Genomic DNA, 20,003 nt, shown 5'->3' on the forward strand with positions numbered 1-20,003 from the left:
ATCTATGTTCAACTCTTAAATCCTGGCCTTCATAGGAGAAAATATCCAGGATTTTCTCAGTGTAATCCTTTCTTTCCTGCCATTCTTTTATACTTGATGTTCATTTAAGTTGAAGTTTTGGGGTAGTGGTGGTAATAAAAAAGGAAGTACACTGTGAAGTCTATTCTCCCTTGGGATAGCTTTAATTAAAACGTGGGCACTGAGTAGTACCTGTCCAACATCTGTTGAGATAGAGGCATCAGAGAAGGGAAAGCCTTGTTAGATGTTGGTTCAGCATCCTTGTATGAGGGCCTGTGACCTCAGGGCCGTGGCAGAGGTGGGGCTACCTCTCCTAGGCACTCCTCTCCCATTACATCATCTGCATGTTTTGCCTTCCTCCCCCACAACTGTGTAGGTTACTTTGCTGATTATAAAAAAGCATTTTATGAACATATCAATCTTTATAAAATACTGATTTTTTTCTAGAGTATATAGACACAAGGAAAGTTTCCCAAATGTTTTTAAAAGCTAGCATAATCCAGGTATCAAATGAATATAGATTGCGGAAACAACTGATTTCACTTAGGAATATTCATGATAAACTCATAAATAAAGTGAATATCTGCCTCCCTGGTGGCTCAGTCGTAAAGAACCTGCTTACCAATGCAGGAGATGCGGGTTTGATCCCTGGGTCGGGAAGATCCCGCGGAGAAGGAAATGACAACCCACTCCAGTGTTCTTGCCCGGGAAATCTCCTGGACCGAGGAGCCTGGCGGGCAGTGGTCCGTGGAGTCACTAAAGAGCTGGACAGAACTCAGTGACAAAGCAACAACAAAGTGAGTGTCTAATGCCACAGTGTGTTACTGAGAACAGCAGTTACTGTTGGTGCTTTGTATATGCCGGGTGTTAAAGCACGTTATCGTATTTTAGTCCTCACGGTAGCCCTGTGAGGCAGAGTCACTACTACTGTCCCCATTCTACACATGAGGTGGTTAAGGGGTAGGGACGTTGGGTCACTTGTCCTGGGTTATACAGCTAATTATAGCAGAGCCAAGACTTAGACTCCAGTAGTCTGACTTCCCAGTCTGTACTTTTCACATTTTACACTTCTCTGTCCTATTTAATGGGCTGTGTATTAGAGGATAATCCACCATGACAAAGGAGGGTTTATTATATTTAGTATTTATACACCAAAAGAGAAAAACAAACATGTCAGTGGCTTTTTGGATATAAAAAGCAGTTGATAAAATCTAAAAATTGGTTCCCGATCTGTAATTTTGTTTTTAATCATGAAAAGGGAATATTTTTCCTCCATTTTTCCCCATCCAATTTTATTGTCTGTCTCAAATAGCCAATATCAACGTAGTGAGGAAATACTAGAATCCTTCCTATTACAGACTAGCATAAAACAAGTATTACGTGGTTACCACAGGTCCTGCACGTAGCAGTGCAGAAGAGGAAAGTGGGTGAAGGCACACCTTTGCTGCTTTTCCAAGTCTTTAAAGTTTGGTATGGCAGAAATACCATAAACCGTGAAAAGGCAAGCAAACTGGTAAGCTGCAACATGCATACGAATATAAGACCCTTAATTCACAAAGAATGTTTTCAAATCCATAAGAAAAAGACATAAGTGGATAATATTTATCAAGGGCTTGTGCAGTCAAAATGGCCAATAAACAAATATTAAGATGGTAATAAAGTAATGATAATTAAAATGATAAAAGGATACTGTTCACTCACCAGTATAGATTAGAATAATATGTGTTTTCATGGCCATGGGAAAGGAACATTCTCAGATAACTTGTAAGAGTATATTATTAGTACAAGTTTTCCTGAGGACAATGAGTAATATATATCAAAAGTCTTAAAAAGCTTCATACCCTTTGACAGATGGATTTGGGAATATTTTCTGGGAGATTAATTGGATAAGTGCACAAAAGTATATGTTTTTATGAAATCACATTGTTTATAATAAATTGGAAATCTATATGTTCAATAATAAGAGTAAAGAAATTGTCACATACGTATAAGCTATTGTTTGTGAGGGATACTCACAAACTATTCAAATAGTATAGGTGTTTTTATTGACAAAGGATGACATGATATATTTATAAATGGAGGGAAAGGCAAGTTACAGGGTAGTCTGTTTAGAATATATTTGCATAGAACACTATTGGAGAGTATTTACAAAATTTTAACAGTGGTCATCTTTCAAGAGTAGAATTTTAAGTGGCGTTTTTCTTGTCTGCATCTTCTGGTTTTTCTGCAATAAGGATGAATATATAAATAAATATATATCACAGCACCTTTTGTATGATCAGTCGCTCAGTCATGTCTGACTCTTTGCCACCCCATGGACTGTAGCCCACCAGGCTCCTCTGTCCATAGAATTTTCCAAGCAAGAATACTGAAGTGGGTTACCCTTTCCTGCACCAGGGCATCTTTGGGAAGATTGAGCCAGGGATTGAGCCTGCGTCTCTTGTATATCCTGCATTGGCAGGCCAGTTCTTCACCACTAGTGCCACCTGGGAAACCCTGTCACACACACCTTAATGGCTTTTATAAAAATTACCCATGACCTGGTATCTTGTTTTTACCATAATTAACAATCAAATTATTCTCTGAAATGAAGACACTTGCTATAAGATATTATGAAAATCAAAAAAAAAAAAATCAAAACATGTAATTGTTTAGAAAGCATTTTTGTAGACTTTATATTCTACAGTAATGTATAGGAATAATAAGCAGATGTAGTTCTTTCTCTTAATCATCTCATCATATTTGGGAAAAGTACATTTAGTTCTCCATTTAACACATTGGAAAATGGATCCATAAGGTAATTCTGACTTTCCTGAGGTAGTTCAGTTTGGTTCAGTCCCTCAGTTGTGTCCGATTCTTTGTGACCCTGTGAACTGCAGCATGCCAGTCCTCCCTGTCTATCACAAACTCCCAGAGTTTACCCAAACTCGTCCCTTGAGTCGGTGATGCCATCCAACCATCTCATCCTTTGTTGTCCACTTCTCCTGCCCTCAGTCTTTCCAGGCATCAGGGTCTTTTCCAATGAGTCAGCTCTTCACATCAGGTGGCCAAAGTATTGGAGTTTCAGCTTCAACATCAGTCCTTCCAATGAACACCCATGACTGATCTCCTTCAGGATGGACTGGTTGGATCTCCTTGCAGTCCAACGGACTCTGAAGAGTCTTCTCCAACATCACAGTTCTAAAGCATCAATTCTGTGCTCAGCTTTCTTTATAGTCCAACTCTCACATCCATACATGACCACTGGAAAAACCATAGCCTTGACTAGATGAACTTTTGTTGACAAAGTAATGTCTGCTTTTTAATATGCTGCCTAGGTTGGTCATAACTTTCCTTCCAAGGAGTAGCATCTTTTAATTTCATGGCTACAGTCGCCATCTGCAGTGATTTTGGACTCCAAAACTTAAAGTCAGCCACTGTTTCCACTGTTTCACCATCTATTTGCCCTGAAGTGATGGGACTGGATGCCATGATCTTAGTTTTCTGAATGTTGAGCTTTAAGCCAACTTTTGCACTCTCCTCTTTCACTTTCATCAAGAGGCTCTTTAGTTCTTCTTCACTTTCTGCCATAAGGGTGGTGTCATCTGCATATCTGAGGTTATTGATATTTCTCCCAGCAATCTTGATTCCAGCTTGTGCTTCTTCCAGTCCAGCGTTTCTCATGATGTATTCTGCATATAAGTTAAATAAGCAGGGTGACAATATACAGCCTTGACTTACTCCATTTCGTATTTGGAACCAGTCTGTTGTTTCATGTCCAGTTCTAACTTTTGCTGAGGTAGTGCTATATCATTAATGACTTTATTTCAATCTTCTCTCTCCTAGATGTTCCTCATGATGTTTCCTGACTCCTGTATTTTGGCTCTGGGCCTGTGGCTGTACATCTGTCCTTTGTGTTTAGAAATCAGATGATTATTGTCCAATCCCGGCTAGAGTGCATTTTACTCAACTCATTTCCAGTAATTTAAGAAGATACTTATAAGTGTTGAATTCTGAACATTCCTGCATGTCTGTGCTTCCAGCAAACAACCAGGCATTAGCATGCTTACATGTGCTGGACACTCAAAGGCTATGATTTCAAAGGGTTGATGGCATCACTGTTGCCTTGGAGGAGCTATCTAATGGAAGAGGTAGACATGAGCATTGTTTTCAGCAGACTCAAATTCACTCAGATTAATATTTGTAATTGCTAGAAAGAGTATCATAATAGCACCTTGTCTCTCTCGGTAGGCCAAAATAAATGTCATTTTATTTAATTTTCTAATTTTGGACTTTCAAACTTATTTTCTAATTAGAAATCATTTGAGGAAGTAGAGGTCCATTACATTTTTCAAAAATGCAATTTTCTTGCTGATCTATTAATAGTATAGTATTTTTTAATGTTTTGCTAAGAAAGTAACTTTAGCATTAAAGGATAATTTATGTAATGTCAGAAATAGCAGCAATAATAGTAATTAAGTGAATACAGTTCTTTCATCATTCAATTTGTGAAAAGCATGTTGCCATAACTTAATTTCATAACTGGAAATTGATATAGGAATCTAATTAGTTAGGCTCTTAAAATATAAAGTCATAAAGACAAGAGTAGTCTAAAGAGCATTTGAAGGGACTAATGTATCATAAATTTGAAAGAGGCATTTTCATAGGAAATCATGCAAATTATTGGTCTTATGTCTTTTTACATGAGTAATATTAGCTCCACTTATATATATATATATATATATATACATACATGGGAGAGAGGGTAAGTGGGAGTGTGTGGGGATGTGTTTGCGAGAAAGTCTGGAGCTTGAGAAGGCAAATGTCAAAATTCATGTTTGTTCACATTTTAGTACATTGCAGCCAGATACTCAGTTGATGACAGTTTAAGAAGTTGCCACTACCAAACGTGGTAGGTAAAACTAAGTATCCATTTTAGTATCAAGTAATTTGATAGCTGATTATTTTATAGTAAAAATTTGCTGCAGAGTTCCTGTGCTACACGTGTTAGTTATGTCAAGGGAAAAGTACTTTCCTCATCAATTTGGGAATTTGTATTATTCCTTAAGCAGGTATACTTAATATTTGTACAATATGAGCGTGTTAGCTTTATGGCACATAAATGTCCCCCAAGTACAATGAAGATGTTTAATTTATGGAGCAAAATATTCAGCAACTTGATAAGTGTGCAGAAGTTAGTATGTTTTCTCATCTTAAATATTCTGATCTTCTCCTTCCATTCTTCAAAAATGGAATGCAAAGTCAGTTGTGACTCTTAGGACAAATGCACCATTTTTAAAAGATAAATTTCTGAAATACATGGAATTCTTTTTGAAAAAGTGTATATAATTCTCCCAGTGAATTTTAAGATACTGCTGGCTTCCAGAAGAGAATTTCTTCAGGCTGGGAACATTATTTTCCACTGGAAACATAACACATAAATTATAGATAAGCTGGGGCAGATTCTGAAGGTCATTTCTTTTGGTAACATTGTTCACCTAATTTGGTGAACATACAATGTTTTTAAGTCTATTTCATTGAATTCTGTTACCTCTGTCTTCAGAAAATAGTTGCATGAATTATAGAATACATCTGTTCCTTCTAGAGATCTGAGAAGCTTAAAATGTGTATTATCCTTACTGCTGATAAAACATATACTGTGCAGATAAATGAACCAAAAAGTTATTAATACATTTCCTACTTTGCCTCTTTTATTTCTCAGTTCTTTTAGAGTTCACTTCCAATATGCAGGATTCTACAGATTTCTAAATAACCTTTCTAATATCTTACGTTAAAGTTTGAGGAGTATATATTTTCCCACACAGAGATGTCTGAGCAGAGTGAGAATGAATTCTCATAGAACAAAGCTTGCCAAGCATATGTGATGGAACTGTAGGGAAAAAGAGCCTACCTCTAATTTTCAATAAAGCTTAAAAATAACTACACTGTTATTATGTATGAGGCCTGACAATTGACATTTCTCATTTTGGCAGCATTCACCTACAGCCCCCTGTCAGGAACTGAATGTGTTCATCTCTGGGGTAAATGATTAATGAGCTGTCTATCATTTCCACTCCTTTGTACCAAGTGGTAGAGGCTTCCCTTGATCATATTGCAGCCATCAGCATCGTTACTGAAATTGACTGTGCCTTGAGAGGGTTATACTAGACTAATAGATTAGCATTTAAATCAAGAATTAACTTATGACATTAAAAAAAATTACCCCTTCAGAGTCAGTCTGTCACACCTGGTAAGGTTGATCTGTTTTGTTTTTGCTGATCAGCCACCATCATAAAACCTTAGATTGAGCAAAGAAGGACGGAAAAAGGCATAGAGGTTGAATTGTTCTTGTTTTGAGTACATCGCAGTAAGATTTCCACACTCTCTTTATTAATCATTGTCATGTTGTATGAAATACATTTATGAAATTATGCACCTTGCATGCAGTGATGAACAATAAACTTGCCAAAGTATTGAGTTTAGAGAAAAAGTGAAGGGGTAAAGACATTTTTGAAAGGCCAGAATTAGTCCAGAAAAGAAAAAAGTTGGAGGATCGAGACTGACAAGTGATACTCAGATACAGTGAAGTGAAACTTTTCTAATTTTTTAGCAAGCAAATTTGAGAATGAGGAGATACGAGCATTGAATTCAGGTGTCTTGATGATGTGGGCTTCATCTCTAAAACAGATGGCAGAGCATGAGGGTCTGCAGAGGCCTAGAAAAAAGTGACAGCTTATAGTTTTGGTAAAGTGATATACCCAAAGAAAACAACTGGAACTCAGAACTTCTATTTTAGCATCTCCATCCACTCCTGCAATAACTGCCTGAGAGTTCTCAATATTACTGAACTTAAACTCCCACCTCAGCTACTTTTGTCTTCCAGCATATGACTTTCTTCATTCCCCTATGTTTTCCCACTGTTTCCTGTCTCTCTTCTGACTTTCATGAGATCAGCTGTTTAATCTACTTCTGGATTAAGATAACTTCTTGAAATTATATTGGTCACCCAATCAAAGTGCATGTCCATTTTCTTTACAGCTGAAACTGGTTGTAAAATGAAATGTAGCCATCATTGGTTTTTCTCAGAACGACTGCTTTCAGCCTACTATTGATTAAGATTCTAGTAGTTCAGCTGTGGGTGATGGTATTGTGAGTTTTCATCTTTTTTCTGGTTTGTGTGTATTTTAAGAAGCTAGAAAAGGCAGCTTTGAGTACTGCTAAGTAGAGAACAGTTTTACCTAACAGAGATTGATATAAATGAGACTTGTATTTTGGAAAGTGGGCAGAATATGGTTACAGTAAGAGGAAACAATTTTGTGATAGGAAAAAACACGGTAACATGAATTATGCAAGTGGGCCAATAACAAAACTTCCTTTATATGTTAAGATTCACCATTGACAAGTGACTCTTCTCAGTTACCATGAGATGAACAGATTAGGCTCAGGTGTGCTCGAGCTGGAGCTGGGTGAGTGACCACACCCTTCTTTACCCTGACACAAGTTGCTCATCAATTACCCTCTTTTTCTCAGAAACTTTTTCTGCTTTGTTTTGGAGGCAGCAACTACCAACTGGTCATTCACTGGTTTGCCATTTTTAGCTCCGAAATTTGTTATGCTCTGACCAATTTTTATTCAAATGTGTGGGTTAAAACTAACAGTTCATGATTTTAAATATTTCATGAGTCATTTTTGTCTGTGTACTGAGTCCAGCTAAGTGGAAATTACCTATTTCCAGGTTGTAGTATTATATATAGCATATATAATTGTAGCATATTGTTACAGCTATATGTATAATACACAAATGTAATATACATTGTAAATAATATTGTATAAATGCTGTACAGTGTTTGTTATAAAATATTATTTTACAATGTGTATTTTAATATGTTGTAGTCAAACCCTATATGAATAAAACTCTTATTTGCGTGCCTGCATTCTTATGAATGGAAATGAATAAATTTGTTTCCTAGGAACAAGTTTCCATAGCTCATAAACACTTAAGTATTTCTCATCAGAACTCTAGAAGTTTTTCCCTAAACAAAGCAATCTTTTTCTTTTTCATGACGTAGTCTTTCTATTTTAGCATACATCAATTTTGAAGTCTGTAATCTGAAGTCTAGAACCTGCAGGTTATGAGTGAGGTAACCACTTTCTCCTTTACTGGAAAGGGGAATGTTTTCCTGTGCCACCATGTAATTTGCTTTGCAACAATTATTGCTGTTTGTAACCAGATCTTGTGATCACAAGACACATGTAGCTGAATTTAGAATCTGTTGAGAACACAGAAGGCAGCATGACTGCTTCTAAATGTCATTGATTTAATGATTTTAACTCATAAAAAATTTTAAAGTTCAAATGCATGGATTCAAATTATTCATTTCTGAAATGTACTTTAAATAAATCCCAGAATAAAAGTGTTCTGTTGTTGCAAATGGTTGTCTTTATGCATTAGTTTATTTTCCCAAGTCTCTGCAGTTTCCTAATCTTTCCAGTGAGACAGTTTATCAGACTACTTATCTCTAGATTCTGTTTTTAAAATTATAGAAGCCAAATGTCATGGGTTCCAGACTTCGTAAGGAGACCACACCTAGAAACATAACGTGCTTTATAATCTTTTCTAGCCCTTTGATTAAGGAATCATAGACATAAATGTCAACTGGTTCTTTTTACCAATTATTGCAAATGAAGTTTACAAATGTTTCTTTGTCTACCCCTATTTTGGTCTGTTTTTGTCTTTTAAGCTCTGAAAGAAACAGGGAAAACTTATTTTTGTTTAAGCTATCTTAGGTATAGTTTTTGAGTTCAAATGTACTGGCAATTGTATTTTCCCTGTACTTTTTTTTTTTTTTTTTTGCTTAAAATATGTTGTTAAATTTGTACCTCAGATAGGTTTATGTTATAAAATAGAAGGAAGAAAGCAACACAGAATGTGTTTTATTCATCTTGAAATGGCATTTTAACGTTTTCTTTACAAAGGATAAAGTAGGATATTAATACCATTTTTAGCAGGTTAATATTCCTGTGACAAATGATGGTAATCAGTTGACTGTCCCATTCTCCCTCCACTGACGTTTACATTTAGGAAAGTCATAGTCTATGAATTCATGATGAGAAAACAGGGAAAGAATAGAAGGCTTTGCAGTTGTCTTAGATTCTTTTCTGGAAACAAGTGGGGTAAAAACATATACATATCATGTCTCATCCTGAGTTGTGTTCACGACTTAATCACACCACTGAGAGGGCAGGAAATTGCCCACTGGGTCAGTTCCACTAGGTCACTGAGTTCTAACAGAAAAAAGTCTACAAATTCCCCTGGTTTGGAGGCCGTGATTCTAATTCCTAGGTCCTCCCTTGATCCATAATATGTTCATCTGGAAAACATTTAATCACTTCTGAGGAGATTTCAAGATGAGACAGCTGCTAGTCCACTGTCTGCCTTTCATAAATGGTCAACTACATGACTGACTAAGGCATATCATCTCTGAGCCAAATCAAAAGAACAGTTGACTCACTAGGACCCTGATCACTTAAAAGAAAAGATGAATCTCTTTATTTAAAGAAATGTATTTTCTCATCAGGTCTAATGCTTTCATAACACTTAAGCTTCCTCAAAAGCTAAAGAAAATTATTAAAATATTTAAGTGAAATGCGATAGTGTTTTTGATTTTCAATAGAGATATGCTAAATTCATTTAATGCAGTTTGGCTTTAAATGATCATTGTATATTAAGTGAATTAATGAAAATAAATGTTAAAATCTAAATATTAATTTCCAAAATGAATATCTAAGGTAAAAATAATGTTAAATTATCTAGTTTTTTAACTAGTGATTATTCAGTAGAAGAATTTCTCCTTGCTGATTATCCCTCAAGGTTAAGGGTGATAAGATACCAAGATCTTTCATTGAAACCATTTTTTAAAACCTATAATTACTAAATTTTATTGCCACAATATAACATTTTCTGGTGAGAGATTCTTCTTACCAGCCTTATTTTCCCAGGGAATATTTTAACGTTCTGTGAAAAGTTTAAAGTTCTCTGAAAAGTGAATAGTCTTTAAACAGGGCTACTTAAATCACAGTGTCATCAATGGCATTGCCCAAAACTTTTTACACTGTTTATTTATTTTCCTTCCAGCTTATGGTGCTTGGGTTTCCCTGGTGGCTCAGACAGTACAGAATCTTCCCACAATGCGGGAGACCTGGGTTTGATCCCTGGGTTGGGAAGATCCCCTGGAGGAGGGCATGGCAACCCACTGCAGTATTCTTGCCTGGAGAATCCCCATAGACAGAGGAGCCTGGTGGGGTGCAGTCCGTGGGGTCACAAGGAGTTGGATATGACTGAGCACAGCATGGCACTCAAGAGTTTGAGAACTGGCTCAAAGCCTTCTCAATTTTGCATCTTAAATACTGTATTATATGATAGAGTCCACAGGGATTGTTGTTCTTTACTCACCCACCTGCAGAAATAATCTGGTTTAAAAAAACAATTTTTCATATGTGAAAGCACTGTGTATGTGTGTGCTAAGTCACTTTAGTCATGTCTGACTTTTTGCAACCTGACCCCATGGGCTATAATCCACCAGGTTCCTCTGTCCATAGGATTCTCCAGGCAAGAATACTGGAGTGGGTTGTGATGCCCTCCTCCAGGAGATCTTCCAGGCTCAGGAATTTGAACCTGTGTCTCTTATGTCTCCTGCATTGGCAGGCGGTCTCTTCAGTCCAAATCTTAACCATGAGGAAATACTAGAACATAATGACTTGCTTCTGATACTTGGTAACAGGTAAAGAAGAAACAATGGCACGCTAATGACAAATTTAATCCTTTCCTCCAAGATGAATGTATTATACCATAAATTGTTCATAGCCTATACCTCTGGTCTTAATTAGACATCTCAAAACCCTGTACTGTAGGTCAACTGAGGTCATAAATAACATAAGAGGCTTAACTTAAACCAACATCACAATGAGAAAGTAACTCGAAACATACGCTTTATTAAATACTCTAGATTTAATATCTTTTTATGAATGAGAACCTGTGGTACTAGGAGTCTTAATTTTCTTTCTTTCATGTAATTGATCAGAATCAAATTCCATGTGAATTAATAAAGAGAGGAAACCAAATTGAAGTTTCACTAAATAGAAAATACAAAATTTGATTGTTCTTAATCATAGTAGATTTCTTTAAAACCTTAGGCCAGTTAAATATTAAATAGTTCTGAGTTGAGACATCTTTGGAAATTATGCTAAACTGCCATGGATTGAAATTTCAGATGGCAAGGACCTTGTTATATGTATCTCTAGCAATTAGCCCAAGACTGAAATAATTGTTGAGTGACTTAATGCATATTAAGTTAATACCTTAAAAGACAACCTCAAAATTCTTTAAAGTCAGTAATTCTAGTTTATCACTCAAAGTGCTTAACTCACCCAGTGAAGAGATGTTTTCAGAGTTGTTTTAATTTTGTCTTTGTTGGAGGAAAATAAAAATAGTAATCTGAAAAACATCTGAAAAAAAAAGTAAGATTATGACTGGCAACAACATTTTTATAGATCATTATTCCTCACCTTAGATTCTGGGTGATATTCCTTTTAGAGAAAAGTTTGGTTGTCATGATGAATTTAAGGTTATCAAAATTCTGTGGCTTATTTCTTACTTTTCCTGGTTTCTCAGGAACACTTGGAGCTGTTTAAAGTCTAATTTTATTTCCTGTTGAGTGTTTTTATAGTTGTTACCTCCTTTTCTTGATGTTTTCCCTTTTTATTTTTGCAGCCTCATCCTTTTTAGAAATGTGTGATATATGTTAGTAATATCAGTCTTTTATCCTCAGTCCTCATCTTCAGTTCTTTGAGTTTTCAGCATCATTGACTTCTCTTTGAAGCTCTCTTTCCTTGCAGTTTATGATATTCCTTAGTGAATAAATATTTAGCGAGTGCTTACTAGGTGTCAGGCACTTTTGGGGTCCTTCTCCTGGCTCACACCGCCGTTCTGCAAGTGCACATCCCCCCCAGGTTTTGTCATGGGTTCTGTGGTTTTCTTCCTCAGGATGCTGTCCCTGGTTTAGGAACACATTCCCCTACTTGAAACTGTTGGGGCCAGATGTGCTTCAGGATTCAGAGCGTTTTTATTTTAGAAAAGTCAGAGACGGTATATTTACTATATGTTAGGAAAGATCCTTCCGAGGGGGGCAGTACTCTCTAATCAAACATGGTAATATTTCTGCAGTGAAGCATATGAATATTTCTAGGAAGTGGGATAAAGACTATCAAGTAGCCTCACTACAGTTCTTACCAAGTTTTGTTGCCAAATGCACTTAGCCCCCAATTTAGGAAAAGTGGGTTTTAAACTGTTAGAGATTTTGTAATTGCAGATAGGGGATTGGTAGATCTCTTAAACTCTAAATATTAGGCAGGTTGCGACTGAAATCTCTGGCCCTACTTTTCCAAATATCTTGTGGACATCTTCACACAAGGGCCTATTAAATACTTAACTTTGTATTGAAGTGAAAATATTGCCTCCTTACCTGTTGATCTCATCCTTGGTGCTTACCTTGTTTAACTCCTAGCATTATCACCCACTGAGTCCTGTGGAATCCATTATAATATATCCTCAACTCTTGGCGTCCTTTCCCTTGTCACTTCACTGAATTATGGTTCAGGCCCTCATTACCTCTCCTCTCAGCTTTGTGGCTTTCAAACCAGGGTGCATGGACTGATTTATTTATACACTAGATAGCATCACCAACTCAATGGACATGAATTTGAGCAAAGTCCAGGTGATAGTGGAGGACAGAGGATCCTGGTGTCCTCTGCGACCAAGTGGGCGCAAAGAGTCTACACGACTTAACGACTGAATAACAACAGATGTTAGGCATCGGGAAATACAGATAGGACAGGTTTTTAAACTATAAGTTCTTCATCTGTAAGTGCCTCTTGGTGGGGAAGGCTAGTAGAATGTGTGTGTATTAGTCGCTCAGTTGTATCTGATTCTGCGACTAGTAAAGGACTGACTTAATAAATTAAGAAACACTTGGCACATGGATATTTTTCATCCATTATAAAGGATGAGATAGCTCAATATCTCAATTTCCAAGACTTATTAAAGGAAAAATGCATGTTGTAGGGCAGTATATTGGAGGTCTTGTAGACAGTTTATGTAGAGGAAGTTCTGGAAAGCAGCCGACCTATCCATAGTAGCATCTTTGGGGAGACAGTGGGAAATTTACTTTCTGATTTTTATAGTGTTAAAAATATAATAAAACTACGTATGTGTATATAATTTCTTAATCCAAAAAAAAAAAAAGGTTATGAGCAAGTTAAGTGTGATGAGAGGAATATAACATAATGTAACTAACTCTGCTTGCTCATGTTTGGGAAAGCTTAGAGAGTGTTTTCCATTGGGCGTAGGAACAGACATTCCAATCAGAGCCAAGAGCAAACTAAACAACATCTGGATCTTAAGGGGTCTAGTGTGTTCTGGCAACAGCAGAGCAGTGCTAGGGGTTTGCTTCAGGGGAGAGTAGGATTTGAGTCTGAGGTGAGATGTGGTAAGTCTGAACTACTAATTAGAGCTGTGGACTTGACTAGTCACTGGGGAGCCTCTGGAGGTTGTTGATTTTGTATTAAGTGCATTTTTTATTTTGGAGTAATTTTCGATTTATAGAAAGCTACAAGGAAATAGTTCCTCTCCTCACCCCTGGTGTCTCCTTCTATGTTACCTTATAGTTCCCTGGTACATTCGTCAAAACTAAGAAACCAATACTGGCCCATTACTTCAGCTCCAGATTTTATTCAGAGTTTACCTGTTGGCCCATCAACACCCTTCTTGTGTTCCAGGAGTCAATCTGTGATCCCACATCACAGTTAGTTGTCATGTCTCCTTCGTGCTGTGACAGTCCTTCCTCATTACTTTGACAGTTTTGAGGGGAACTGATCAGTTTGTAGAATGTCCTTCAATTTGAGTATGTTTGATGTTCACTCACGGTCAGACTGGCATAACCCGTTTTTGAAAAAATAGCACAAATGTGAAGTGCCTTTCTTATCCCATTATTCGTGGGCACATGATTATCCACATGTCATCACTGGTGATGTCAGCCTTGTTCACTTCATTAAGGTCATATTGGCCAGGTTTCTCCTCTGTAAGCTTCCCAGGAAGTTTTCCCCTTTTCACACTTCTCTGGTTTTTAAACTTCGTAGTATGTTGATTATAATTGATGTCTATTGCAACTCTGTTGGCTGGGTGATAGGAAGAGGCTGGAAGCAGTAAGACCAGTAATATATTTAGGGCTGTTGGAATAGCTCAAAGTGAGAAATGACAACTATCTGGACTTATAATGGCAGTGACAGTGAAAAGGATTAGAGGTATTCAAGCTTTTTTGGTCAACAGAGTGGCTTATGGTACCTTTAAAAGAAACAAGACAAGTCAAGATCACTTCATACCCATTAGGATAACTATGAACAAAGTTAGATAATAAGTGTTGAGGATGTGGAGAAACAGGAATCCTCAAACACTGCTGCTGGGAATGTAAAATGGTATTGCCACTTTGGAATAGTCTGGCAGTTCCTCAGAAAGTTAAACATGTTTACCATTTGATACAGCAGTTCCTCTCCTAAGTATATAAAGAGAAATAAAAACACAGGTATATAGAAAAACTAATGTTCATGGTTCATGAACGAGGTTAGTAATGTTCATACATGAATATTCATAGTTCATTATAGCTAAATGGTGGGAAACATCCAAATGTAGAGCAGCTGATGAATGGATGAAAAAAATGTGGTATATCCATACAGTGGAGTATTTTTTGGCCATAAAAAGGGATGAAGCACTGATAGCACAGAGGAACCTTGAAAACATTATGGTAAGTCAGCCAGTGACAAAAGGCCATATACGATTCCATTTATATGAAATATCCCAGGCAGGTAAATCTACAGAGACAGAAAAGTCGATTAGTTTCTTCCTAAGGGCAAGGTGGTGGTGTAGGGATTGGGCCATGACAGGTGAGTCATGATGAAAATGTTCTAAAATTGATTGTAGTCATGGATGTATAACTCTGTGTACTAAGAGCCACTGAACTGTACACTTGAAATAGGTGAATTATATTTAAAAAATTATTACTAAATGTCAGGCAACACACGGTAGGGGAGCTGCATCTGTTCAAACTACACTCTTTCAAGCCAAAGTTCATAGGTAACACTGGGGCTAGAGAAATGGCACCATAAATCACCAGTATAAAGGATTCACTTGTCAGAAGTACCCTAGTCATTTAGTCCAGTTTACTAAACACAGTTGTTCAGGGGTTTCAAACAGGACACCTTTAACATTTCATGTTTTCTGAGGCTAACACAACTGCGGGCTGACCCCTTCTCTGGCATTGAAGACAACACTGTTATTGAGATTGGCTGATGTCCCTCCTACACCTGAATTTCAATTACAGTTCTTTACGTATGTATGTGTGTGCTGTTGTGTCCGATTCTTTGCAACCCCATGGACTGTAGCCTGCCATGTTCTACTTGTCCATGGGATTTTCCCGGTAAGAATACTGGAGTGCATTGCCATTTCCGGCTCCAAGGGATCTCAAAGGATCTTCCTGACTCAGGGATCGAACCTGCCTCTCCTGCATTGGCAGGCAGATTCTTTACCACTGGAGCCACCTTGGAAGACCAAAATTGTCTTTACTTACTGTAATAAAATGCTTTACCATGAGTAGCTCTGTTGCTTAGGTAATTTGTAGAATATTTGGGGATGAAATTGAAGATGTTACCAATTTAAATATTCTTGGCATGATCTACAACCTGAATGGATTTAGAATTTATTTCCTCACTGAAGAAAATGGGTCAAGCCATAAAACTTGTGGCCATGCAGGTCACCAGTTACTCTGTCACTGTTGTACCCTTGCAACAGCTGTCACCAGTGTTGGTGGTATGAAGTACGAGAATACAGAAATTTCAAATTAATTTTGACAGTTGTTATTAATAAAATCCTGAGAAAGAGGTGCTATGATGGTTACTTTTTATGTGCTAGTTATGACTGGGCTAAGGGATACCCAGATAGCTGGTAAAACATTATTTCTGGGTGTATCTGTGAGGGTGCTTCTGGAACAGATTAGCATCTAAATCAGCAGATTGAGTAAAGATGGCCTTTAGACTCTTGGACTTACAGCAGTGTCCTCCTTGTTCTCAGATCTTTGAACTTGGACTTCAAGTGACACCATCAAGTTCCCTTGTTGTCAGGCTTTTGGACTCGCACTGTACACCACCGACTTTCTTGGTTCTCTCGACTGCACATCAGGCGACTTCTCCACCTCCATAACCACGTAAGCCAACTTGTGTAACAATTTATTTACATATCCATATCCATATATATCCTGTTGGTTCTGATTCTGTAGAATGCCCTAATACTGGTATTCACAAATTACAGAAGGTGTTGGATTCTGTTTGCTCTTTTAATATCATCATTTTTTCAGTGTCAAGGAAGTGATTGACATGGTATAGTTCATGAGGTAGCAGTACATTCTTAACACGGTTGGCCCAGGGTTTCATTTGGGAAATCTTAAGCCCTAACTTGACAGCTATTAAATTCCAAGTTTGTGCTTGAACAGGTGACTGAAAGAAGAACGATATGACCAACAGCACATAAGCTTTTATTAATAAAGCAAAAAACTAAGTTCAACCAACTCTTTTTTTCTTCCTTGCATTTTAAATCTGACCATATGCCAGAGAAATTACTCTTTATGAGAACTTAGATGAGAACTGTCAATAAGCCAGTTCTGTCAAAAACGGCACACTGGAATATCTAATAAAGTTAGGTAAATGAAATTAACAAGAGAACAAATTAAATATTAAAAATCTCAGGAATTGCTCCTTCAAATATCAGGGGCCTCCTTTAATAGTCTTCAGTGTAGCTCACCGGCAATCATCAAAATAGTTCAACCATACTGCACAACTCCCAAAGGAAAAAACTGAGGGAACTCATGGGTAATCTTCACAGCCTCATTGTAAAGTCCAAGATCTGAAAGAAATAGGTTAGCAAACATTTAATCTACAGTGGAAAGTTGTAATATCAATTATTATTTAAAGAGTTCTACCTGTTTCTCTTTTCTCTCCCTTTTAGAGGTCAACTTATTTTCACAATCCATTTGCTAAAACTGTGATATGGGTCATATTTATTTAAGTATGGTTCCAAAAAATAAAAGTCATGCAGTGGAACTTCCATGATTTCCAAACTTCATGGAGTAAAACTTCTATTTTGACTTCCATTGTATAGGCACCATTCTTGCCTGGTTGTGATTTAGGTGTTGTGCATTATTTGATGCCTTTATATATTAAAATCAAATAAAAAAAACTATTAACAGTATTTTTGTTTACTTTGTTTTAAAAAATTCTCTTCCCACAAATATTCATCTTCATTGTGTTTCTTACATACAGAAGCATTATTTAGAAGTAGGCCAAAATGTCCCAGCATTTTCCTTTGGGATCAGAAAGTGATATAGAAATCGAAAGTGTAGCAGGACTGAAACTCAAGACCAAGACATAGCAAGTTAAAAATAAAGTTGTTTTCCTCCTAATTACATGAATTACAGAATGTTTTATTTACCAAAAGGATGATTATCTTCTTTAAACTGGACATAAGATGCACACATAATGGTTGCCTTGGCTGTCACTCTTCCAACTACTTCCACGATTCCAGAGATTTCTTCATCAAGCTAACACAAAGAACAAAATGCCAACTTGCTGTTATCACATTTTCAGCTGATAATTAACTTCGAAAATTGTTCTAGATTTTCCTAATCGTTCATTTCATGCAGCAAAATAATTTTAAGATTTATCAATGCAAAAATGGAATTGTAACTTGTTAAAGATGTTTGAGTACTTATTACTGTCCGCATGTCACCAGTCCAGTAACCTTTAGCAGCGGCTTCAGGTCTAAAGCTACAGTTAAATGTTTAAGTTGAAGACAAAAATCACTTAAAGATCCTGAGACTATCCAGTATTTCCACAAGGAGTAATCTGTTTAAAAGGACTCATTGAAAGGAACTTTCTATTATCTATATTTGTACAGTGAGTTCTGTATGCATTAACCCAACAGCATACACATCTGTCTTCATAAAAGATGAGGAAAGTGTACCATAAACATAAACCGTAAAAGCAAGTGACAACTGAAAATAAATGTAAACAAAAACAGAAAACTGAATTTTAAAAATGTGAAACTACTGAGGAAGGGAAAAGTGATTTAAAAATAATTTTTTTCTTAAGTGATTTTCTGGTCTTTCATAAGGAATGAGAGTTGTCAGCATTTATTTAAAAATGATAGAGCCCCAAAAATCATTGGTTAGAAAAGTAAAGGGAAATGTAAAAGCAGGACACAAATTTTATTTGAGAGAAGTTTGATGAGCTGATCCTTTATACGTCCACTCTAAGAATAAGAAACATCAGCAACAAACCAAATAAGATGAAGAATTAATTATAATATACATAGAACTAGTACTTAAACATACAGGTTCCATCAACTCAATAGTTCCATTTTTTCCTTCACCATCTGAAAGAATAAACATTTTCCCAGTGGGATGAATCTGAAAAAGAAACACATAATTTTTTTAAAAGTCCATATGAACTGTTTAAAATCCTCTTAAAAAGACTAGAAGTTTGACAAAAGAGCAGATTGACCCACACTTAATTAGTGCACACAAAGCAATTTTTTGGAACAGTTTAACTAGTTCACATTGTCTTGTTACTATACCTGATCAAACGATGTCTAAATTCGAATTTTAGATAAACAACAATTACCTTTATAGCGCAAATGTGTCCCGTTATTTTTATTTGCTAAATCTGGCAACCCAGATTTAGATCTAAGAACAAATTAAGATCTAAGAACAAATTAGAAATAAGAACAAATTAAGGAGGGTTCATATTATCTAAAAGTGAGATCTACTGGCATCCATGATTTAACAGTATATATCCCACAGAGGGTATGTTTTAAAAAAATTAGACAAGAGAAAGTAAAGAGAAACTGGTTACTAGAACATCTGGGTTCTACTCCCGCGAGACAGCTGCAAAGAGTGCAGTCAGATCTGGTATGCAGCCAGCTTTGCTACTTGCTGTGGCCTTAAGCACTTTTTAACCAGATGCCACTCCTACCCAATTTCCATAACTGAAGTCCAAATACACCTATTGCAAGAAGATAATGTGACTGAAATAAACTAGTAAGTAAGCTTTCATATAAAAGTTTTCTCGGTTCCCAGATCCTGAGCCTTTGGGCCTGTTTCTCACCAGTAGGATGAGGGGCTGCGCTCTTAACACTTGGGTAAGATAACAAACTGGCACTGGATTAGTAAAATACAATCAAGCAATGTTTTACAGAAAAGCGACTTCAACGATAAAACGAGGTTTGAGAAAAGAGGAAACAGCAGAAAGGAAGGAAACAAGAAAAGTGGACTAGCTGTCAAGGCCGGCTAACAGAAAACAGATGGAGTTTTGTCTATAATTTCAAGTGAAAAACGAGGGCGGGACCCTAGAACCGAACGCCTTCAACTTCGCGATTCCGCGCGCTAAGAGCCAAAAATAGGGCTGCAATGGTCAAAAAGTGTGCAAAAAGTTCCCTTGCGAGAAATAAAGCAATCCGGGGCGCAGAGATGCTATAAGGCTTTCTCTCTTCCACCCTCCGTTACCTACCCTGGGGCCGCCAGCCCCACAGCCACGGGGCCCCTCCCGCCAAAAAGCCCAGGGCGGTGAGTGCGCGCACCTTCTCCAGCCTCCCTACGAAGCAGACCGGCTGGTCGATGAACTGAGCTAGCATGCTGGCGTTGATGCGCGCCTTGGGCAACTCCATCACGTCCACCATGATTGCAACGCAAGGCGGGCAACCGGCGGGAAACAAGCGGACCACTGAGACCTGTGCTCCCCGCCGACGTCTACGGGGCGGATCCCCTCATCTACGGGGCGGATCCAATCGGCGGAGACCAGCATTCTCGCTCCGCCAATCAAACGTGCCGATATCTCGACAGCACTCGCGC

At 37.3% G+C, this 20,003-nt stretch overlaps 1 protein-coding gene across 1 annotated transcript; it reads right to left on the bottom strand.

The window, feature by feature from the left end:
- Window positions 1-16,613: 16,613 nt before the first annotated feature.
- On the bottom strand, window positions 16,614-19,998 carry RPA3 (replication protein A3). The gene is made up of 4 exons (XM_043462692.1): window positions 19,733-19,998; window positions 18,489-18,563; window positions 17,588-17,696; window positions 16,614-17,002 (listed from the first exon to the last, which is right to left on the bottom strand). The coding sequence occupies exons 1-4, from the start codon at window positions 19,829-19,831 to the stop codon at window positions 16,920-16,922; spliced, it is 366 nt and encodes a 121-aa protein (XP_043318627.1). The 5' UTR covers window positions 19,832-19,998; the 3' UTR covers window positions 16,614-16,919.
- Between the last annotated feature and the right edge of the window lie 5 nt (window positions 19,999-20,003).

Source organism: Cervus canadensis, chromosome 3, assembly GCF_019320065.1.
Source record: "Cervus canadensis isolate Bull #8, Minnesota chromosome 3, ASM1932006v1, whole genome shotgun sequence".
NCBI classification, from domain to species: Eukaryota; Metazoa; Chordata; class Mammalia; order Artiodactyla; family Cervidae; genus Cervus; species Cervus canadensis.